Source organism: Neopsephotus bourkii, unplaced genomic scaffold, assembly GCF_033783945.1.
Source record: "Neopsephotus bourkii isolate Nb327-2 ecotype Australia unplaced genomic scaffold, CSIRO-AGI_Nbou_v1 NB_234, whole genome shotgun sequence".
Classification (NCBI taxonomy): domain Eukaryota; kingdom Metazoa; phylum Chordata; class Aves; order Psittaciformes; family Psittacidae; genus Neopsephotus; species Neopsephotus bourkii.
Window position 1 is genome coordinate 1610138 of NW_026900744.1, and position 23283 is coordinate 1633420.

General features: G+C 42.1%; 2 protein-coding genes across 4 annotated transcripts in view; one reads left to right on the forward strand and one right to left on the reverse strand.

Annotated features, from left to right (window-relative positions):
- Positions 1–12480: 12480 nt before the first annotated feature.
- BTF3L4 (basic transcription factor 3 like 4) lies at positions 12481–22189 on the reverse strand. Of its 2 annotated transcripts, XM_061344811.1 has the most exons (7): positions 22045–22062; positions 21364–21448; positions 20779–20842; positions 19817–19930; positions 17196–17397; positions 15828–15887; positions 12481–14989 (listed from the first exon to the last, which is right to left on the reverse strand). In XM_061344811.1, exons 3-7 carry the CDS (start codon positions 20830–20832, stop codon positions 14943–14945), a joined length of 477 nt encoding a protein of 158 aa, XP_061200795.1. In that variant the 5' UTR covers positions 20833–20842; positions 21364–21448; positions 22045–22062; the 3' UTR covers positions 12481–14942. The 2 variants fall into 2 exon arrangements, with proteins under 2 accessions (XP_061200795.1, XP_061200794.1); XM_061344810.1 differs by lacking the exon at positions 21364–21448 and having other exon boundaries at positions 22045–22189.
- A 479-nt stretch (positions 22190–22668) lies between these two features.
- TXNDC12 (thioredoxin domain containing 12) overlaps positions 22669–23283 on the forward strand; it is a 78323-nt gene continuing 77708 nt past the window's right edge. For both annotated transcript variants that reach the window (XM_061344821.1, XM_061344820.1), the window contains exon 1: positions 22669–22875. In XM_061344821.1, coding sequence (XP_061200805.1) covers positions 22785–22875 — 91 coding nt within the window. In that variant the 5' untranslated portion in view covers positions 22669–22784. The remainder of the gene's footprint in view (positions 22876–23283) is intronic.

Consider the following 23283-nt stretch of genomic DNA (forward strand, 5'->3'; position numbering starts at 1 on the left):
CTCAGTAACAAAAAACCTGACAGATTTGGAATCGGGAGGAACAGGTTCTTGTTCCACTCTTCAGCTGACTTGCTGAGTGACATTTAACCTGTCTGATCCTCTCTCCTGGTGTGTACAGTAAAAGTAGTTCTATTTACAGCATGAGTAAGTATTGCATGAGACCTTAAGAAGGCCAAAGAAACCAAAGTCTCCCATAAAAACTGCTATTATGATGATTACTTGAAAAACTATCATTTGGAAGATATGAAATCATCACCTAAATATGTGCTTTCTGGTTCACTGAAACAAAAGACCTTTGAGATTCAAAAATGAATAGCAGCTTGAAAAATTAGCTTCATCTACAGCACTGCATCTTGCTAAAGTGCAGAGAAATATGCATTTTCCTTTTGAAGATCTAAAAGTACTTCACAAATAGTTGAAACCTGTTAAACACCTATGAGGATTAAGCAGGCTAAAAAATGCATTTAAGAGTTTGGTTTAGAATCATAGAACTCCTGATCTTGCATACTATCTCATGTATATTGGTGTATCACTTGGGTGTGATGTGATTTGATTTCTTCAATCATATAAAACCTTTCGTATATAAAAAACGATAGTACTCCAGGAATAATGTTGGAGCTGCGCCAGTGGATGGAGGAAGTTAGGATAATTGAGATTCTCATTGTTTGGGGAAGAGTCATAATTCATTTAGTTTGGTCTAAAAAATCTGCCTTACATTTGATACACTGGTGGGAGCGATCAGCTTCTAGAAGGAAGTTTCTGAGTTGTTGAGAGCCCTTTCATAACAGCCATATGCACTTTTCCAACATACTTACATTTCATGGCCAAGAGGAAGTATAATGGTGATTTTCAAATTGAGATTATCCAAAACTGAACCAAATACATGCCCACAGGAGACCTTACAAGCTCATGAAGTCAGTCTACATAGCAACAGTCTCGGGCATCTGTGTGGAGTTTGGTGAACATACTCAGTGCTTGATGCACTCAACCGTACAGGCAGTACTTACCAAGTATGCTGGCTGAGAACAAACCCCATCAGACGCTTCAGAAAGGAATTCCACCAGCTAACAGTAGCACATTTTGTACAGGATTTTTGAATGACTGTTTTTGAGACCTGAAACCCACTCCCTCGAGTGTCAACACTTCAGATGCAAGGCAAATTCTAAGAACAAAACAATTGTAGAGAAATCAAACCACTACAGTTCAAACTTTAATTATATCAAATACAAAATAAAACTATTTCAAGCTGAAAAAGCATATTGGCATAGGTATTATTAAATAACCCATTACTAAGAGTGTTGAAGTGATGCTTTTTTGATGTGAGAGGCTTTTCTTTTGTTTCTCCCAACGTAACTGTATTTTATGACCAAAAAAGCTGTCTGATTTTTTTACAGATTTGGTATACAAATTAAATGAATCTGTTCATTGTTGTACTTATCTAATACAAATGAACATGCATTTCATACAGAAAAAAATCTAATCCTATTTAAATCCTGGTTTAATCTGTGATGTCTTGTAACTGAGTTCCATGCACTAATTGTGGTACTTTAAAAGTATTTTATTTCATCCAATATAAATGCTCTGCTGCACAATTTAACTTAATACTCTTTTCCCATATAGGAACAATCAATTTTACTTTATATAATCCTCTATTCTGTTTATTTCCACTACATTCCTTCTCATTCCTCTTTGTTTGCAAACTCTCTTTTGTCTTCAAGCCACAAGTTTTTGTGCATCTTATATGGTGTCAGTTTTAGCTTTTAGGTTCCTGGTTATATCCTTATTGACATGCTGAGGGCTATGGCCAGAGCTGAGAGGGCTGTGTCACTTAGAGAAGCACTGTCACAGCCTTGGTGTTGCTGCCCTCTCTTTTGGGGGATAACAGTTACACAACAACAAGCAGAGCTATCCACTTGTGCACCAGACCAGCTGAAAAGTCAGGTTTTCTTCTTGGATGGTCAAACCTAAATATTAACACATCCTTCTGGAACAGCCCTAGACAGCTTTAAGTTGCTTTTGGAAAAATATTTAACATTCTCGAAATTCACCTTAAGCATCACAAATTCTATGCTGTGATGGTTGTCACAGGTTGCCCATAGAGGTTGTGGGGGCTCCTCACCTTAGTGTGAGGTGTCCCTGCCCATGGCAGGGGGGCTGGAAATTGATGATCTTAAGGTCCTTTCCAACCCTAACTATTCTATGTCTATTATAACCTTCTAATATGGTCCAGGGCAATCTACTTGAGCTAACCCTGCTTGAACAGAGGCTTATAGGCCTCCAGAGATCCCTCCCCACTTCTACCATTCTGTGATTATGTGAAAGGCACCTAAATATAAAACAAAGGCCAAGGTGGGAACAGAAAAGATTAAGGTCAGAAACTACTACTTCTGATTTCTTGTATATACTGTAAGAGCAGCACTAAACAGTGATGCATCCCCTCTTTGTGTGCCTTACAGACATTAATGTGGAGCACCGTGAGGGAGTGCTGCAATATATTTTTTTCTCTATACCGTCCTTCCTCATCAGTTCCACAGATCTGCAGCTCTATGAACCTGAGGGAAGAGAGAGAAAGCTGCCAGTCTTGGCAGGAGAAGAAAGAACACAGAGGGAAAGAGACCAGCGACTCCTGGGGCATCAGAAGGCAGAGGATGAGGAACAGCAGAAGCAGTGAGAACACACACCTTGCATGAAGCTCATAACTTCTGAACAAGGTAGGAAATATGTTTCAAAAAAAGTCTTTAGTCCAAATGTAAAATGGTCAACATGCCTATGAACATGCACTTATGTTATTTCCAGTATGGTCAGTTTCGTTGTTTGAGGGGTGTTTTTTTTTGATGATGTAAATAAACAGAAGTGTAAACCTTAATCTAGTATATCTTCTTTCAGTGTTTATGTGAAGGGTTAGATCTAATATATATACATTAATTGATACCTTAAGTCTTTCTGAATTCAAAGGAAGAGCTGGGTTTTCTTTAGAAAGGAAAAGAACTGAAACTTACTTGAGAGGAAGTGGTAGATGTAGTTGGCTCATTGTTATCTTAAGCATTTCCCTTCTTTGTTGTGCTGGAGATAAATGAATAGCTCTATACATGGCCATACATGACTCTCAAGCTCTGTCTCATTCTTTTTTGTAATTAAATCACTCAATGCATGATGGAGTCAAACTCCAGCAAAAGGGATTTTATTCTTGAAGGAGTTCAGCAGGCTCCACTCTTGCAACACTGTCTTGGGTTATCTGCTGTTCTTTTCCACCCTACTTCTCCTTAATGACAATGGGTGTGGTGGGCATCAAAACCACAATCCTTTGTACATACAGTCTTTTTAAGCTAAGTCTTTTAAAGAAGAAAGGCTCACACATCTGTGCTGCAGATGCAGATAAGTTTTCCTTTCCCCTTAAACAATTCAAGAATACATTGCTCAAGTTCAACCACACTTGAAAGAGGCAACTGGTGACTGCTGGAGGAGAAAGTCACAAATGACTGCCCCACCAAGGGCAGCAAAGGGAAGGCATCCACTGTAGCAGCTTTTAGTAGCAAACAGCTTGTGAGCCACATAGAATCATAGAATAGTTAGGGTTGGAAAGGACCTTAAGATCATTCAGTTCCAACCCCCCTGCCATAGGCAGGGATACCTCACACTAAACCATGTCACCCAAGGCTCTGTCCAACCTGGCCTTGAACACTGCCAGGGATGGAGCATACAGAGCTTCCTTGGGCAACCCATTCCAGCGCCTCACCACCCTTACAGTAAAAAACTTCTTCCTTATATCCAGTCTAAACTTCCCCTGTTTAAGTTTTAACCTGTTACCTCTTGTACTATCACTACATGTAGGTCTAGACTTCTTTGTATGGTTATTTTACCCCTATCAGAACAGCCACAGGGAATACAGTGCCGATATTTGAGGGGAAAGGTGTAATGGAGGGCAGGTAGAGAAGAAGATGGTTAGAAAAATGGGCTCCTGCTTTCCTGAGTTCCTTGAGCAGTTCTTGTTCACACACACAAATTTGTTTAAGTACACTCTGAAATATTCAAGGCATTAGCGAAAATCCAAAGCATCTTGTTCATTTCAATTGCTTCTCCACCCACATTCTTCATTGAATTAAAGGATATCCTACACACGCTTTTGTTTCACTGATTCCCCAAAGATCGTTTCATCACACAAAGCAAGAATCTTCAGCATATTCATAGTAATGTCTCAGCCATGGCATTCAGCATTATGATGTTCCTGGCACAAGGGATGTTATTACAGGGTTGAAGAGATGAATAGATGGCAGATTTCTGCAGGGCAGCACATCAGAAAACGGACATCAAAAGAACCTGGCTCAGAAAGCAGAGGGTATTACTGGCTTCTGGCAAATCCCGCTCATTTCTGAACAGTAACACTGTCAGGCTGTGTCAGGGACATGTCCATCCTGGAATGTCTCCATAAAACTGTTTGCTTATCCAGTAAAAGCACTCCCATGTCAACACCCACCTCTCTAGATGAAGACAGCATAATCTTCATTCATCAAAAATACTTGGGGCTAAATCCAAACACAATCTTAAATCATTAGCAATATCCCAGAGAAAACATGGCACAAGGCTCTGCAGCCATCAAAATACCTTTGTATTCGCCAGTCATTTTTCAAGAACTAGAAGCCCTGCAGATCTCTGAACGTGTGAACATCTCTTACAGGATGTGTAGGTTGTCACATATGACATGTCATCTCCACAGACCCCAACAGGATGACAGGCCCCAGTATGTGACAGGAAATCTTTTAACTTTCTGTTTCCTCTTTCATCAAGAACTGGTTGGAATTTATTTTCTTAAAGCTCTTTTGAACCATAAGCAACAATTCTTGAGTAGACATTGAGGAAGGAGAAGCACAGATGCTGACATGCTATCACCACCTGAATTATTATGCCGGGATATAAAAATAGTTTGAAAAGCAGCATGGCCAAAATTACTGTATCATTTAATTACAATCTACTGTCATGACAGGCCGTCAGTTAATTAAGAGTGTCAAAATGCTGAATTGCCTCCAGCTTCTACATGCTTTGCAGATGACATGGAAGTCATCTTTTTAAATAGCAACAGCTTAACCGAAAATGTAAAACCTATAGTGAAAGGCTTTGAAAAATGAGGCAGGCAGCTGAACTGACATCAAATTCCCCATACCATACATTCACTAGGAAAGACAGTTATAACCCATTTAATTTGCTCGCTGAAGATCATATTCACATGACAGTTTTTTTCATGTGTTTGAAACTATTTTTCTGAAATTGATGTTTTGGAAGTGTTATAAAACGGGAGCCTTAAGTGACTGGTCAGTGCAGCTATGCACATGGCCTGGCTCCAGCACCAGCACCTTCCATCCAGACTGCTACAACACAGGCCACTGTAAAGCAGGAAAAAGCTTTGAGAAAGGTTTGTTATCGGTCTTTTAGTTCAAAGTTCACTTTCACTGAATCTCAAGTAACACATACGACACTAGAGAAAGCTCCCTGCAGAGGGAATGTTGCTTGAATAAATTTGGAGAACACTGGAATTGTTTTATCTATTTATAGCCATTATACAGCTAGCACTAAACCCCTTATTCTCTTTATAAGACAGTCTTTTAAAATAAATTATTTTGTATAAAATAATAGTTATATATATGTTAGCAAACCAAAAGAATAATACACGGAAAGCAGACTGGATAGAAAACTCATGCCTGAACCAGCCATCGAAGGGTAACAACAGTGCCCAAACGCAGAATTAAACCAAACATCTCAAAACCAAAATGAAACAGTGCAGTCCTCCTCCCTCATTTCTCTTTGGTGATGAGGTGGTTCTTTCATTGCACAGCCAGGAAGGTTTATTTTCCCCCCACTCCAAGGGAAATGAGTACTTCACATTGAAAAACCCCAACCTCTTAAGCAAACATCTCCCTGTGTAGTTTGCAAAAGGCTGAGCACCTTAGTGATAATGAAGAAAATCTTGTCTGTTGACTGAATAAGGGAACCAAGCTAAAACCAGCCAGAACTTTATGTAGTATGGCAACATGGAAATGTGTACCTCACGGAGAGTGTGTGAATAAAAATGGTAAGGCTACAAGGAAGCAAGCTCAGAATTCAGCAGAACTGTGAGTGTCCAGGTGATGAACAGATCAGAGGTTGAAGAGATTGAATTTCAAGATCATTTATGTGTGGAACAACAGGCGACAGAACCAAAAGCTGACCAGAAGACAAGGATGGTTCCCTTTGCCAGGGTGATAAATGTCCCAGTGCAATTTTCACAAAATGGTGATTCTTCCAACAATTTTATGTCTGTTGCAAAGGGATTATGTGTTGGGGGGATCCTGCTACTCATGTCCTCTTGTCCTAGGACGCTCTTGCTATTTCTGTAAGGAGTCCTGAGCCCTGTAAGTGGACTTTACTGCCATTTACAACAACTGAAAACCAGATGTTAATTATTTGATTATCGCTGTATAGGGTAAAGGGCCGTCTTTTATTCCATGTCTTTACAGAAAACAGTGTAACAAGGAGTTAGTATCCAGCAAGACCCATTACACAATATGATCATGATGCAACATTAACCGCACACTGTCTTCTCCCCCCAGGTGCTTACCTTCAGCATCTGACAAACCTTGAGATCCAGCATTAGCCCAACAGTGGCTGGAATGGCCTTGGCTACACCCATTGCCACTAATGGTGGAAATAACCTCATCGGTTGCAGCTGTACTGGCTCAGCAAATGCTTTGGACACAAGTTTGTGCTAGCCTCCTTAAACACAAAATATATCCCAAATTCCCATTTGCCAGGAGGGGTGTTGAGCATGGGCTGGATGAGTCTAAAATCCTGAAGGCATTGGCATATAGACACCAAGTCACACAATGAAAGTGCATGTGTGAATGAAAGCAGCAATGTCACTGGTGTCATGTAAAGATCTCCTTGCTGAATACAAATGTCACCGATTATTCCAGGCCCTCTTCCCCATCAGTTCATTTCCCTTTCACTAGTATGCAAGGGGACAAGGAGAAAAAAAAGACAGATGTTCATCTTGATCGTGTCATTTATTAAGTCATCAGTGATGGCAAACAGGGAATCATTTGGTCTTACCACCACAGACAAACCCCACCACTAAATCCTATGGAAGTGTACATGTGTAGAGAGGACAGGGCCATAAGTACACACACTCCTTCCGCTTGTCCTACGATCTTGATGGCTCTGCTTGAACCTTCTCGTTCTCCTAGCAAAGTTTTGCCTTCCCAGCAACTCCCTGCTTAAGCAAAATAACATTGCTTCACTGGGTGTTATTAAGCCTATAAAAAACCCCAGGCTTATTTATGCCTTGCTGTATCACATGACTGAGATTTTGTGGAGTGCTGTGAGTCAGAGCACCCAGGAAGCCCTGGCCACCCATTTCCTCAACGTCTCAATGACAGATGTCTGCAAGTTGTTCAGGTTTATAACTCACAAGTCAGTCAGCTGAATGTTTTGAGTTTGCTGGGAAAGGTTCTGGCAATTTCAAACTGCCAGATCCCTTGCAAAACCGTTCTGACTACCATATAGGATTAAACACAGTATTAGCCAATAGAACAGGGCACAGTAAATCATAATACACACAGCAGGAAGCTGCTTTCTTGATGGAAAAGGGAAAGGAAAAAAGTCCTTGGTATCTTTTGACATCTCTCCTGTATGTTGCTTTTACCAAACTACAGATATTCTGCGTATAAAACCTACAAGTATTTTTGCTTTAAGAGGATTACTTAAAGATGGTAGCAACAACTGTTAAAGCTTGTTTTATTGTGCAAGGAGACAATGCATGTAATACTTCCCACAGCCTTTTTCATGGGACTGCTTCTGAGGGTAAGAACAATTGAGGACAAGCATTCAATCACCTCTCTCTTATCTTGGCTCATCTGAGATTTAACACAGAAGGGGAAAAATTAAACCAAGGCACATCTCATGCAAATTTTAACACAGATTAATATCTCAGAAGAGAAGCTAACACAAAGAATTTCTCACCATGCTTATTCAATGCAAGTGAAGTCTTGTTCTGAATAGCTACTGGTTCATTTGTTCTTTTCTGACATATTCTGACCATCCCAAACCGTAACAAACACAGGGCCCAAGCAGTTGGAAAGTATTAGCATACTGCAGTGGCAGGAAGCTCAAACTGAACAGATCTGTATCTCAGACAATACTCACCTCAGCTATAAAGAAAGGAAGGCAAAGCTGTTGGTCACAAAGGAAAACGCACCTGGTACACATTCCTGATGATGTTACTGTGAGCCACTGAGGAAATGTCGGTATAAGACATCTAAGCCCCTTAATACAGCTTACTGCAAACTCATGGAGAGCTGTGCAGATTAAAAACAGAGGAAATATATGCTTTTTCATGGACAGTTTCCATCAGTGAAGATGCTAATGATGTGTGTCAGCTTGTTCCGAAAGAACATGCAATCCTGCTCAAAGAAATCACCGAGTTCTCAGTGACACAGACTTGCACCATAAAAATCCTCTATAATTTAACAAAACCATCAGGACAGCACACACACACCACTAGAAACAATAGCTGGATTATCCCTTCAAATTTGACTATAGCCTTTAAAAGAGCGGATGGACTAGTCTTATGGAAAAGCCATTTCAAGGTTCTCAGGAGAAATGAGCTGGAAAAAATCACCATGTAATGGGATAAACTACTACAATTTCAGGGCTGGAAGTGGCCAACATGATTTCTCAGTGCCCACTGCCAATGAAAGCAACGCTGCAACTCAAAGGGCAGCAGAAGAGAGAGAGGTAGTAATAGCCCTATGTTCAAAAGTTAATAATTTACAACACAGAAATCATGTGGCTGAGAGAAATGTGATACAGAAAAGCCTAGAAGATGTAACACATTCTATGTATTTCAGAAGACTGGCACCACTTTCATGTCAGAATAGAAATCTCAGCAAAATACCCCAATATCCAGCAGCAGATTATAGGAAAACCTGGTGTCTTTCAGTCTAGCTGAGGAAAAGAGGCTGTGGGAAACTTAAAATGGGAAGAAACCCTTATTCAAAGTAAGACATTAGGAGGCCCTATTTCCTTTCTTTCAGAAACATGCAAAAATGCAAACCATCACTAAGACAACTGCCAATCACACAGAGCAGACCAGTCTCCAGCAATAGAACAAGCCTTTCAAAATGAACAGAACTTTAGTTGCATCATTACTCCCTGGAGATTAAAAACGCTGTAAGCAAGTTACAGCTATTTTCAATTAAACAGCATGTGTCAGAAACCCTTTGAAACCAGGTCTTGTCACAAAAATGGAAATTCCTCATTAAAGATCTCACTAAATAACTTAAATAGCGATTTTCAGTGAACAAGGACCCACAGCATCAATCAAAACCTTGAGATTGCCTCAAAAATCACTGTTCATCTGAAGAGACACACACAAAATGGGCTGATGGGGAAAGGCTGCATTTGGGTGCTGTGCAGCAGCAGCGTGCCTGGGTCAGAGGCTGGCTGTGGTACTGGCATGCTGGGGTCACATGCTGCAGCAGTGTGCATGCCTTACAAGGCATAGTGAGCTGTACTGAACCCTCATTTCACAACTGAAAAGGTCAAAATCAAACTGCAAATTGCACTATCTCCTATGGAGACAGGCTGAGAAAGTTGGGGTTGTTCAGCCTGAAGAAGGCTTCAGGGAGACCTTACAGCAGCTTCCAGAACCTAAAGGGGCTAGCAAGAAACCTGGAGAGGACCTTCTGACAATAGCAAGCAGTGACAGCACAAGGAGGAATGGCTTTAAGCTACAAGACAGTAAATTTAGATTAGACATTAGGAAGAAGCTCTAGATGGCCTAGAATGGCAAGACACTGGCACAGGTTGCCCAGAGCACCTGTGGCTGCCCCATCCCTGGCAGTGTTCAAGGCCAGGCTGGACACAGGGGCTTGGAGCAACCTGCTCTAGTGGAAGGTGTCTCTCCCTGTGCCAGAGGTTGGAAGCAGATGACCTTTAAGGCTCCTTTCAGGGAGCTTCACTCCTGGTGTGAGAAGGTCTGGTACCCTGCTGACAGTGTGTTAAGATTTTAAGTGTTCATTTACCTACCTCTGGCAAGAATTTGCATCACTTGGAAATTTCCAGCTTCACACATGGCCTCAAAATCAAACCTGGTATTCCCAGAACGTAGTTTGCAGCACATTTCCCAATGTCTGTAGAGAGCTGGTTACATGACACTGGCTCTTCTTTGTCAGCCAAGTTGCATTAGACAATCTAAAAATACATTAAATACTTTCTAATATTACTTTTTGACATAAGCAGTTATTAGAGCTGCCCAAGGATGTTGCAACAAAAGGCAAGAGGTCATGTAATTCCTTTTATTCAGCGGGCGTACCTTCACTGAAAGGTCAAAAGGCCTTTGTTTCAATGTTTGCCTTAGCTTTGATACTTCATTAAAAATATTAATAACAACTTCAAGATCTCAAATGAGCAGATAATCCCCTTTAACTCCAAGGAGGCAACTAATTTAGCATAGTTACAAAACCCATCTGCAATGCAAAGTTCAAGGAAATGCTGCCTAATTCTCTTTATATTTGAGAATGACAGATACCAGGTTGCCAAGAAAAGAAATAGTACCTGAGCAAGCTGTAGGTGTGTTGTTTAGTGAGAGGGTGCTTCCTAATACGTACAGCCCACCAGCTTTTATCATGTGGAAGTAAAGCAGCTTTTTTTCTTTGCACAGATGTAGTTCTTTCCTGTCAAGAAGCATTCAGGGTCTGTGTTCGTTAATTTACAAATTGCCTGGTTACAGCACTCCTGAAATAAAGGCAAACCAAGGCACTGGAAGAGGTACAAATGTGGGTTTTCCTGCCAACTACACAGTGCCAGTTACAAATGACAGCCCAGTTCCCTATAACCCTTCTCTAGATACCAACCCAAGCTTCCACCCAACCATACCAAGGCCTCTTCACTTGGCTCTGCTTGGCTACCTGAAGCCTTGTTTGACACTATGGCCAACCAAGTTCTGAATAAATTCATTCAGTTCCTCAGCATCTACAACCTGGTCTTTGACAGGGGCAGGGGGTGATTAAAAATAAGTAATAACTTCTTGGGAAAGCCAAGAGCTGAATATGAACAACCATTCCCTGTACTTCTGCTGTCACCTCTGTAAAGCTGCTGTGGCTGTTGTGATGTGCTTCTGTTCTGCACCACTTCATTTGCGTGAGCACAAAACATGGATCAATTCCTTAGTGTAATCTTGATCTCCAGAACAGTCTGTTCACTTTATTGAACACAACAACATTGTCTTTGAATAATAAAAGGCCACTCTTAACTGCCAGTGGAAGAATTCACTCACCTCCACCTACAGGGCAGTTTACTCAGCCCCTCTGTATAGCCCTGCTGCCTGGAGCAGCACAGTCCAATTCCAGGGAAACTCAAGAGGATCCTTCCTGGGATATTCCTCGGTAGAGGCACGAATTCATCTCTTACACTTAGCACAGATTTACTGGGCTAACTTCCTCAGGTCCTTCCTCTGAACAGCAATACATTGGTCAACCAATACACTACTTGGTCATCTACAAGACCTCCAGTGCTCATTTCGTACACACCAAATCCAAAACACTGATTGTGAAGATCCTGGCAGAGAGAGTTCACAGCAACTCCTGGTTCCCATGGGAAGTTGACAAATACTAGCGAATTATCAGCATATTTCAGTAAAACTTCAGCAGCAGCTCTAAATTCATCCTTATCATTCTTATGTAGGAATATTTGAAGAATGCACAACAAAAAGTAAGAAAAACCTCAAAACAAACCCACACCTTTTTCTCCCCCCTCAAGGTCTGTATTGTATGTTAAGCACGGGGTCTGTACCAACTCCTTCCACCCTACCAACACTCCTAGCTGCAAACTTACTTTTTTTTAAAGTGTTGCAAGATAAATCCCCTTCCAGCACTCAGTACCAGGTCTCCACCATCACTAACATCATACATGAGCATTTTTTTTCCACACAGCAAATGCACCACAACTACAAGGGTTTTCTCTTTCATGCACCTGGGAGAAGCCAGCCAGCCCCAGATTTCCCACCTATAAACCAGGGACCTAACACAAATCCACCAGCAGCCAGTGAAGGAAGACCAGAATTTGCCATCTTACACATCTGCCAAGTTGTTTATTCTTTGGCTTTCATTAATTCAGTTTTGATTCTCAGGGATGCAAGAGATATTTCAACTTACTTTCTGCTCTACCTTCCTTAAATCTTAGCCAAGATTCTTAAATCATAGCCAAGTTATTTAGTGTGTTAATATCTTTACCAGTGTCTTTTATATGTCAACAGTGAGCAAGTAAGCTCAAGAGCTTCAGAAATAGTAGTTATCATGCTTCAAGTCAAGCAAAGAACATTTTAATGTTCATCTTTGTGCGGGGAGTTTTTATTGTACCAACACCCCCCAGAACTACTTTCAGTAACTTTGCATTTTCATCAGTATGTACAAACACTGATTTATACCATGAATAAATACAAAGAAAAAGAGCTTTGCCCACAACAGCCTTGATGGGTTACTTTTAATTAAAATCAGTTTAATGATTGATAAGCTCTAGTATTTCCAGCAGCAAATCATAAGTGGTCGACTGTTTCCAGATACAGTGAAAAAACTGAAGATAATATAACTACATCAGCTAGCATATTTAGTTAGTTTACTGGTTGCCAAACATAGGAAAAAGTGAGGGTTTAACATGTAAATTGTCATGACCAAGAGCAAAACTTAAATGAGTATTTTGTAGGAATCAGAAAGTTCAACTATAGAAACTTACAAATCACTGTTTCCAATGCTTACTCTCAATCTCTCACAAAATTACTTCTGACATACTTCCTCTATCAGAAACCAATGAGCATGACTTTTCAGTGCCTGATTAGGGGAGGGGATGTCCTATACATGAACTCAGTACAGTTGCTACTTCAAAACATCCTTTACTCATGCCCCTTAAGCAAATGGAACATTGCAAATACCTGTTTCTTAGTATCCTCCATTTGCTTTCTGAGCTTGCAGAGGCAGCAAAGCAGTTCAGCATGCCTGTGCACACATTAATGAAGACACCTCTACCTTAAACACAGAACAAATGCATCTGCAGCTGATTAGACATACAACAAACCAAAGCTTCATTCAACATGGCAGGGAAAATAGGAGAGTGGGTATATGGGAGTGTGATATCCTAAAGCTCTAACAGGATCCTCCCTAGTCCTGCATCTATCTTCCTCAGCCACCGTATGTGAGGATGTTGTGCTGTTTGAAACAGCTGCCCCATCCCATCCATCATCCCTCAGCTACTACTAGTGGGAAGAGGAGATAACACACAAGAGGGAGCACTTCCTCTTTTGTACTGTTGCTTTATTTTGTAGCAAGATCCATGTAGTATATAAATCAACAGGAAAAACCGAATAAAGCCTATAAAATAAACTGAGGAGTTCGGGTGACAAACCACTACAGCTCTGCTTTTGTGGGTTTCTGATCATGTCACCAGAACTTGTGTAGTCTTTACCGTGTACATTTACAGTTCTCTAGCATATGAGCCTACATAAAAAGCTGATATGTTCCAATTAAGCCATAGTTAAGTGACAGATGTAGAGGAAAAAAAAACCCCAAAACTGGCTTTGTTAAGCCACAGCTGCCCTTGACACAGGTTACAATGATGTCTAACTATACTGTAAAGCACATTACATCAAGAACCTTAAAAGAGCCTCCGAGAAAACGGGTTCACATTAAGCATTTTAAAGAAAGGTCATAAATACTGCACTGTACCAACAGTACCTCCTAATGTCCTCCTTATGCCTGAGGAGCATTTCTGGTCTTTAAGAAGCTGCTACAAAGATGACACCAAACCTAGAGGTAGGTTATAGGCAAAGGTAAGTTACAGGCAAAAAAAAAATAGATCCCTTTAGAGCCAGTCATTGCACAAACTGCCCAGCAGGAGGCAAGGCAAAATGTCAACAACTTCTTCCTCCCACCTTAAACACTGCTCACACGATGCATTTAATTCCTAGTGCCATAAGAATGACAGTGGATCATCAGCTGCTAGTAAATGCAGTCACGCCAAGAGAACAGCTTGAAGTTACTCAAGCAAAAATCTGTTACTGTGCAAAATGGTGCACTGGACTGTTACTGACTAGACCTCCAAGTTTAGGAAGCGACCTGATAGTAGACAACCAAGGTGTTTGTTTTCCTTTTGACATGGGGAATGCTCCACGTAACCAAGAGGAGAACACACTGCTAAGCTTACACAGGAGTCAAACATCAGTTTGCCTCAAAAGGTTAAAGAGATGACAAAAAAGAAAAAAAGAAGTTCAGAAAGGTTAAAGAAAAAAAAAAAAAGCACCTTTTCCAAGACCAAGTTCTCTTGTTTAAGAAGTTACTGCACCAAACAGGCCAGTAATACAGCTTGTCCTCGGTATCATCTGGAATCAACACAAGGTTGATAGCAAGTATCACGTGGACAGCGCAACAGGGATGAGAAACATCTGCAAGTACAACAGTTAACAGCAAATGAAACCCAAGTTTTAATGGTGTGATGCCTTCAGGTCACAAAATGCGGACAAAGTTTTCATCTCAACTACCTTCTGTGTACTATTCCGTGATCATCAAAAGTAACAATGCTAAAGGTAGATTCTATTTCTACTTCCAAAGGGGGAAAAGGTTAAATAAGTGTTCTCCAATTTGTCCTCCACTATATGTACACCCACACACATACACACACGCACATGCACGCACCCCTCAAACTGCACTGACATTTCTTTTTGACCAAAAGAGTAGATCCTGGGAGTAAGTGCAAAATGCAAAATCAACTGACAGAAAATGCTGAACAAACAGCATCATAAAAATACAAAATATTTATATTACTGAATTATTAACAGATGATGTTCTCCATTTCTTTAAAACTTTGGAACCACATAGCTGATTTCTTAAATCTAGTCCATGCCAGCTTCCAGAACTATGAATGTTTTAGTTAGCTTCATTCTTTGATGCTTCATCGAAGTTTTCTACGAGATCTGAAAGAGATGAAGATATTTAATGCAGTGATTCCAGTAACACTACCTTTGTAAATTTAGCGAAAACGTATATATTACAAGTAGTTCTTAACTATACTCATGTACACCATTTTTAATGGGCAGATTTCAAAGGGCTTTAGAAAACACAGTTTAACACACACAAAGAACTAAAAACGCAGGAGCACTCAGAAGGGTGGATGTTCTAACATGAAGTGATAAAGACCTGATTTTCCGAGGTGCTCTACTGGCTGTCCTGAGCCATTCGCACCAAAGTTAGGCACCTATTAACTGCTGTACTCTAGGAAGAGGAGAATTTGAGAACTGAATTTTATGCAAGGTCACAATGAAATACACCAGTGCCAGAGCATGAGTAATTGAATCTCTGGGCCCACCCATCTGTTGTTTTAGCTAATACACCACACTGATGGATACAGCGCAATGTGGTGACTGACAGACAATTATTCACTGACAAATTAAGAATTTGCAATATTAGAGACCTACAGACACTGACATAAAAAATAAAAAACCCCACCCCAGACACTTACTTAAAGACAACCAAAATATTATGCCCATTGTGTAGTTCTGCAGCCCTAAAACTCTACTTGGATATTTCCATCACCTTCAGTATCACTGAAAGGGGATTTTAACACATTTTCACTCAAGAGTAAAGCAATTTACACAAGATAAACGTTTTTCAAAACCTGGAATCCAGTCATGTTTTAATGCTGCCCAGTATATGAAGCATCCCTTAGCACGTGAGGGGTATCATCAAGAGCTAAATATTTAAATGCATGAGTATTTATACATTAAACACATATATAAATGTGTATGTGCCTACCTGGAACATCGTCATCTTCTTCATCAATATCTTCAGATTTTGGTGCTTTACTATCCAACACTATAAAAAGAAGTTTGGTGCTGAGTTCTCATGATACAGAATTAGGGACAATCACACAACAACATAAAAACAACATATGTGAAAAAAGAAAGCATTTCCATAGTCTGTAATAGTGACAAATGCACCAATGGCTGGGTATCAACAGCATGACCAGAAGGTCTACTTGTGAACATTCTTATACTAGTCATTAGCAGAGCCATTTTCAAGTGCTATGGGTATTAATGGAGGGCTAGCAGAAGATCAAATGATACAGAAAAACCACACATGACAACCTTTAACTGAAGTAACGTGTTTCAACACAATAATAAAGTGGTACCACTAAGGGATGAAAATATCATATGATTCAATTACCAAAAAGCTACAATGGTAGGAAAAAGTATTTCCCTATTAAGGGTCCTGCATCAAACCCCATCTCAGTCACAGACACGCTGCAAGTAATCTAGAAATGCAAGAACCTACAAGATAAAAGAAAATGCTACTTCTCACTGATCTTTCTGTACTAGCTTAAGAAAGCACAGGAGGTATCTATTGATACCAAGGTTGTATCAAAGAAATACACTTATGAGGATTCATCTTTCTAAAATTTAAAAGGTAACTGCATATTAGTAGAGAAGGAAAAAATAAGCCCTTTATTTTCAATTCAACTCAACATGAAATACAGAAGTTAAAATTATTGATCAGAAGTAACTCTTTGTTGAAAACATTAGAACAGATCACATATTTTTCAGTTCAATATAAAGACAACTGCAACATGTCCAGGTTTTGTAATGGCCCTAACAGTCTAAACAGGAACTGTCCCCAGACTCCATTTCTTACCTGTAAAATTACAGTAACAGTTACACCACAAACAAAAATACACACTGTGATCCCCAACAGTTTTATAATAAATAGAGCAAAGAATAAAATTTTTGAATTTTATTTAATTTTAATAACTCTTGGTTTAATTCCAAATGGAATTGTAGAGTAGAAGATAAAGAACACTTCTTCCTCTTTATCCACAGAAGAAATGTTTTATATGAACACAGAAAACTGAATCAATTCCCTCACAAAAAGAACCTGTTGAGTTTTTCAAAGTAAAAATGGAAACTTGCTTTCCCAAGTATTTTGTCATCCACATCTGTACACCTGGAATCACAGCATGCCTGAGAAAGTGCCCCCTCCTTCCTGTATTTCCAAAACAGTGGTAAATAAATAAAAGCACATATGCTTTTGATCACTCTGTCACACATACTGCTGTTAAATTTGGGTTAAAACTTTTAATACCTCCTATGTTCTTTCAATCAGTGATAAGATTCCAAAGAGACCTACCTTGTCTTGGGAATTGTTCAGCTAACTTCCTGAGACTTGTTAAGCTGTCAGCACCAAGCTGGCTTAAGATGCCTGGAAGCATTTCTGTGATCGGTTTAGCCTCTGCATGACCAGTGATTGCAAAAGTGTTAGCAGAGAGGGAAGCTTGAACCTTGGGGTTGTTGAAGTGAATAACTGTTCCATCATCTTTTATCATGTTCACCTGTTTAAATATATTAACAAAGCTTACCAAAATGCTGCAGCAGCTTGTTGAACAAGCACGAGAAATTATTAATTCAAATCTGTATTTAAAACCATTAAAATATTAAAATAGAATTTACAAGACTAGCACTCCTCCTACAGGATAACCATGACAAAAGCATCTGGAGTTAACACCACTTGAACTGGAAGTAAGACAAGAGTTAATGGTAAAATATGGGTTTGTACATACTACATCAAAAGGTAGAACTTAAAGAGCTATGGCTCCTTCATAAAATATACTTATCTAAATACCAAGTAATAAACATGCAAGGACTGTATGTTATCACAATTCATTTGTAACAAAGGCAAAACCCATACACAGGTCATTAGACTCTAAGCTATAAACAACTTAGTATCAGGAATGTCTAGGGAAAGAAAAAAGACCCACAAAGCCTTCACCTCTTCGGCAACTCTTTACAAACTAAAAACTCTACCAGAGCAGCCTTGTCATGTCAGTTCAAGTCATCACCATTCACAGCTATCTGTATCACCTATCAGGGAAACACTATTGTTTCTTCAGAATTGGCAAAGGCACAAGACTCACTCTCTGGCCTACTTGCTGAAGCTGCCCGAGGCAAGGATGCTTCCTGCACGTATACACACAGTGAACTGGAGGTTTATGTACCAATTGCACTAGAACAAGCTTCTGTGCCTGCCCAGTAATTCTAGGATGACTCTCTTAAGACTAAGAATATTGTACAGTGATCCTGCTCTCTTCCTCTTCCCTGGTCTTCTGAATCACCAATAATGACATTTTGCAGCCAGCACGGCAGCCTGCTTTGCTCCTACTGTCAAACAGCCATATTTGCATGGGCCTATGCTATGCTTTTTAACCTAAAGGGAGACTGAATGGGATGTTAAAAAGGTTTTTCCTTTTTAACCATAAAAAATGGTTATGTGGAAAATAACTGTCTGAAAAAGAAGGAAGAGTTCTGCCCATCTAACCAAGCAGCAGTAATAAAATGATGTGACAAAGCTCTGAAGAATTTGTTTTAGTAGAAGTTAAAAGGAAGAAAACAGAAATTTGGGAACTAAAGAAGAGACCTAAATCCAAAAACATGCAAGTTATCAATCTTCACACAGCAGCAGAGTTCAAAATACATTTTGAACAGGAAAACCAGGTGCTGCTTTCCTGCAGAACTGAAGTATGTCCTGTCCTTTGCACACAGGGAAACAGTAAAGGCTTCAAGCACGGTCATCCTCTTACTTAGAAGTCTCTTAAAAAGCACACAGATGTGTTACTAATGTTTCACTCGACATTACCAGCCTCTCCCAACTCTTCCATCTACACAAAGTATTCCAAGGTCAACTTCTGTCCACCTAGATATAACATACTGCAATTATGTACCTAGCTATCAAGGCAGAAGAACGTTGTATCGTCTTCCTGCACACCAAGACATTCAATATGCTTAGCAACTATGTCTGAATGAAGATCTTATCCTCCATATGAGAGAAAAAACACCCAAATACACACAGAGAAAAACTGTGTCTTTGGGTTTGTGTAACTCAGCATATATCAAGCAAGCTTAAGGAAACACACAAACTGAAGTGTTTCTGTAGCAGTTATGAAAACTTACAGGCAAACCAGGCTTCTACACTGGATCTGTATTTGCCTTTGGAAGCCAGGTATGCACTAAGTGACCTCTGAGGGCACCGTGCAATCCTGCTTAAATTAATTAATCACGGATTAAATATTGTGCTTCTTTAACCAAGTGCAACAGTAATATAGAGTTCATGATGAAGAAACACCTCCTCCTCCCATGTATGAGCATCACCATCACCAGTGTTATGGAAAATATCAGTGTTTCATTTCATGTTTTATACATGCAAGATAGAGATACTGAAGGAATATCTGAGTCACTTACGTTCCTAATTACATTAACACAGAAGCAGCTGGGTCTGTAGAGTCTGATGTGTTGTAAGAACCATCACCTCCTGCGCCCATGGCAAACAAGTCTGGCCATTTTCATGCAGTAAAAGGGCCTTATTTTGGTAACACAGACTCACAAGTCCTTACTCCAGCTTTTCTCTATATTCTGCACCACATAACTCTTGCTTTAAATGTGCCTGCATAGTACATGTGTGTTTACCGCTCTCTAGAGTAGATAATCAAGTTTATGAAGTGAAGAATCAAGAGTTTTGTTTTGCAATGAATGCAAGATGCATACATGACAAACAGCTTACCGGCTTCTATCACCCCTATCTGGCCAGCAGAACCTTATCCCTTCTTTCTCCAGGCATGCATGCCTTAAAATGAATGAGACAACAGTCTCATTTACATATCAGTAACCAGACCTTTTGCAGGAAAACTGTTGTTAAAAAGACACCACCAAAACAAGACAGTGAATGTAGTTTCAGACAGGAAATATTTATCACTCTACCTCTTCAATGCCAGCAATGTTATTTACTGCCAGTTTTTTGAGGGAACTCTGAAGTTTTTTGTCATCAGCTGTAGCTGTTCTGTGCACCACCTTCTTCTTTCTGCGAGCTGTACCCTGGAAGAGAAGGGACAACAAACAGTCAGCTATGCTCGAAACATCAGAACACTGATTTTTAAAACAGTATCACACTCTAAGCAACTTTTAAGTTCTGTAGTCAAAACCTCTTATTTCCCTTTACCTACAGCTTTAGTTGTCAGTCTCAATGTTAACGTTCCTCTTAAGTGCAAAAGACCAAAAAAAACCATCAAACCAGTGTTCTTCCTTCCTACAAGCCGTATTAAAGAAATTATTTTTATTAAGCAATACATATTAAGAAATTTATAAGAAAGAACTTTTCTTTTCTCCCCAAGATGAAGTACAACTACATTGATTTACAAAGGTGATGCTTTTGTAAGCCAGTAATTAACACCTTGTTCCATAGACAGCAATTTTGGAAGACTTGTACAACCCCGCCTATGGTTAGGAGATGAACACCACACCGAACAAACTACATGCTTTTGTCTGTGTGTCACATTAGCTACCTGCTGGCTCAGAGAAAAGAACCTCAGTGCAGAGTCAGATAAGCCCCAGAGCTGGCACAAAGGGAGGAAACTCCCCGACAGGGAGATGAGAATGGCAGAACTGGAACAACCAACAGGTAAGCTCAGCTTGAGTTTTCACAGGTCACAACAAGTCACTGAATTATAAAGCAAGGTTACGTGCTGGAAACGACTCATCCAGCAGTTGTGAACGCGAGGAAAATCAGAATTCAGGTAGCATTACTATGATCCCGATGACAGCAAAACCCCTGTATTCCTCGCCTCCTATGAACTTAAGCCTGCATTCTGTAAAACAGGTTTTCAGATGCGTCTCCTTCAACCTGTAACTTACAGAGAACAGCTCATGTCTGATGGTTTTCTTACCTTTCCTCCTATTCGGACCTGCGCTTGAAGCTTGGCCAGTTTTTCTTGGTTCATAGTGCTGCGACTAAAGAATAAGAACGAGATACAGGTTAGCCATCAAAATATTAAGAAAAAAACATGAATAATCCATTTTAAAAGCACTCTGACTTGCAGAAGGGTTCTAAACTTCACTAAAACAGGCCATCAAACTAATACACATAAACAATAAGCTTTACCACCACATCACCTAAATAACACACAGGGGCCCAGCAGCAGTATGTTTAGCTGAACCGTCTGTACCACGATAAGGCAAAACAGCAGCACGTTTCATTCTGCATCAGTCTGCAGGAGTAGCTGTACATTTCCAAGCATGTCAGTTTACTGCTGGAACCATTTGACTTAACTACTGACTCAGAACAGACCCAAAAGAACACATAAAGCACAACCACTCCTTAAACATCTTTATTCATAACAGACTCATCATTACGCTGTTTTGGATACTATCTCCAAATAATGAATCTCTAACATTTTTTAGGTAATAAGCCAGCTCTGGACGAAGGTCACACCTTCGCAGGTTTCCTATATGAACCCCAGGCTGCTACTCACCCAGTTCAATGACTGGGAAGCTGGCCGACTAAGTGGCTTATTCAATGGGTCAGATAGGACCTTTAAATCTAAACGACTTGAAAATCTGTAACCGGTAGGAAACACCTTAAGGCTTCCAACAAAACAAGGGTATTTCGCTGCTCTGCCCCAGTAAATCACTAGTGATCCCATCGATGAAAGAAAAAGCCTCCCTGCATGTGCATTGTGCCTGGGAAGCGATGGGGGGAGGGCCCAGCGAGGCCGCAGCACGGCCGAGGGGTATCAGCACACGATGGGACTCCGCCGGGGCGGCGGGAGAAGGGGCTGGGTCCGGCAGGGCAGCTCGCTGGCCGCCCCCAAAGCGCAGGGAGCGGGAGGCGATGAAGGCCCCGTCCCTATGAGCAAATGCCACCCGCCCGACCGCGGCACCGCCGCCCCAGGGGAGAGCCGCGGTCCACCCGAGATAAAGGCAGCCACCACCATGCTGCATCCCGGCGCCAGGCCTCACTCCCCACCCTCTCCTCGCTGAGCAGCCGGCACACGCGGGCCCAGTCACGGCCCAGCGCGGCGGGCAAGGATGCAATGGGGCAGGGGACCGAGCCGCCGCGGCGCCCCGTCTGCTCCAAGCCGGGAGGCGGCAGGGGAAGGGAGCGGGGGCAGCGCCGGCGGAGCGGGGGGGGGGCGGGCGCGGGAAGGTCTGACCTGAGTCCGACGGAGCCTCCGCAGCCCAACACGAGGTGGGAACAAGATGGCGGCCAAAGAAGGAAAGAGAGGCGCACAGAGAAAGGAAGCTCCACGCCACGTGACAACGCCAGCGCGTCCGAGGATTGGCCACGGCACGGAGGTCTATTTGCATATAGGGCGGGAAGGCGTGCGCAGTGCTTGCGGTGTGTTCTGGGACTCGGAGTCCCTGCGGACCTGCACCGGCCCACAGCCCGTCGGGCCGGGACGTGGTGGTTCCGGGCGCGCCCTCCTTCATACACAAGTGCTTGCGGTCGGTTTTACCGCCCCAACTGGCTGGGCAGCTCTGGAGAGTAGCGGGACGAAAGGATGTATCTGGGAGGAGAACGTAAACCCGGAGCCCGCCCCTCGCTGCCCGCTCCCAGGGGGATAACCGCGGCTGTGGGGTCCCGATGTGCCTGAGGTACTCCCGCCCCAGCGCCTTGGGCTGCCTGCGCGAAGCCGAGCTCCTCTGTCCGAGACAGAAACGGCGGACACCCCTCAGAGGACTGAGAGATCCCACTCCCCAGTATCAGATACCCCTTCCAGCCTGCCCTGCCATCCCCGAGCAGACGGCAGGGCATCGCACCGCCCACATCCGCCTCACATCACTTCCTGGGCTTTAAAAAAAGGGAAAAAAGAGAAGAGAGATAAAAATCCACCTTATCCGTGCGGTGCTGCCTGGAAAGGTTGGGGGCCGGACCGCTGCCCGCGCCGACACCATGAAGGCTCAGCCCGCCGCAGCCTCCATCTTCTGCCTCTGCCTGGTGCTGGCGGCCTGCGCCGCCTCCGCCGCGGAGGGGCTCGGCAAGGGTCAGACATACGTTTTATTCGGGTTTTCCTCTCCGCTCCTGTCAGGGTGCGCCGGGACGGGCTGGACCGGGGGGGACGCGGGGTCGTGCTGGTGGTGGGGACTTGCCGGCCTGGCAGTGTACGGGGAGACTTTGAAGACGGTGGGGTCCTGTCGCGATCTTTGCCGTTGGGGTTCTATTCCCGAGGAGTTTCCCTTTGGAGGGGTCCCGCTTTTCCGCGGTGAGGCGACAGGAGGAGCAGCCCCTCAGTGCCACCCGTCCCGGTCAGCACAGCCCAGGCGCTGCCGGCCGCTGCCGCCGGCTCCTGGCAGGCGATGAATGGCTCTGCCCTCCCGCCCTCGGCTTCCCTTTTCCTTCGTGACCTCTCCTCTCCTCGCCGCTGGCTCGCCGAGGCCTCCCTGTGTAATTA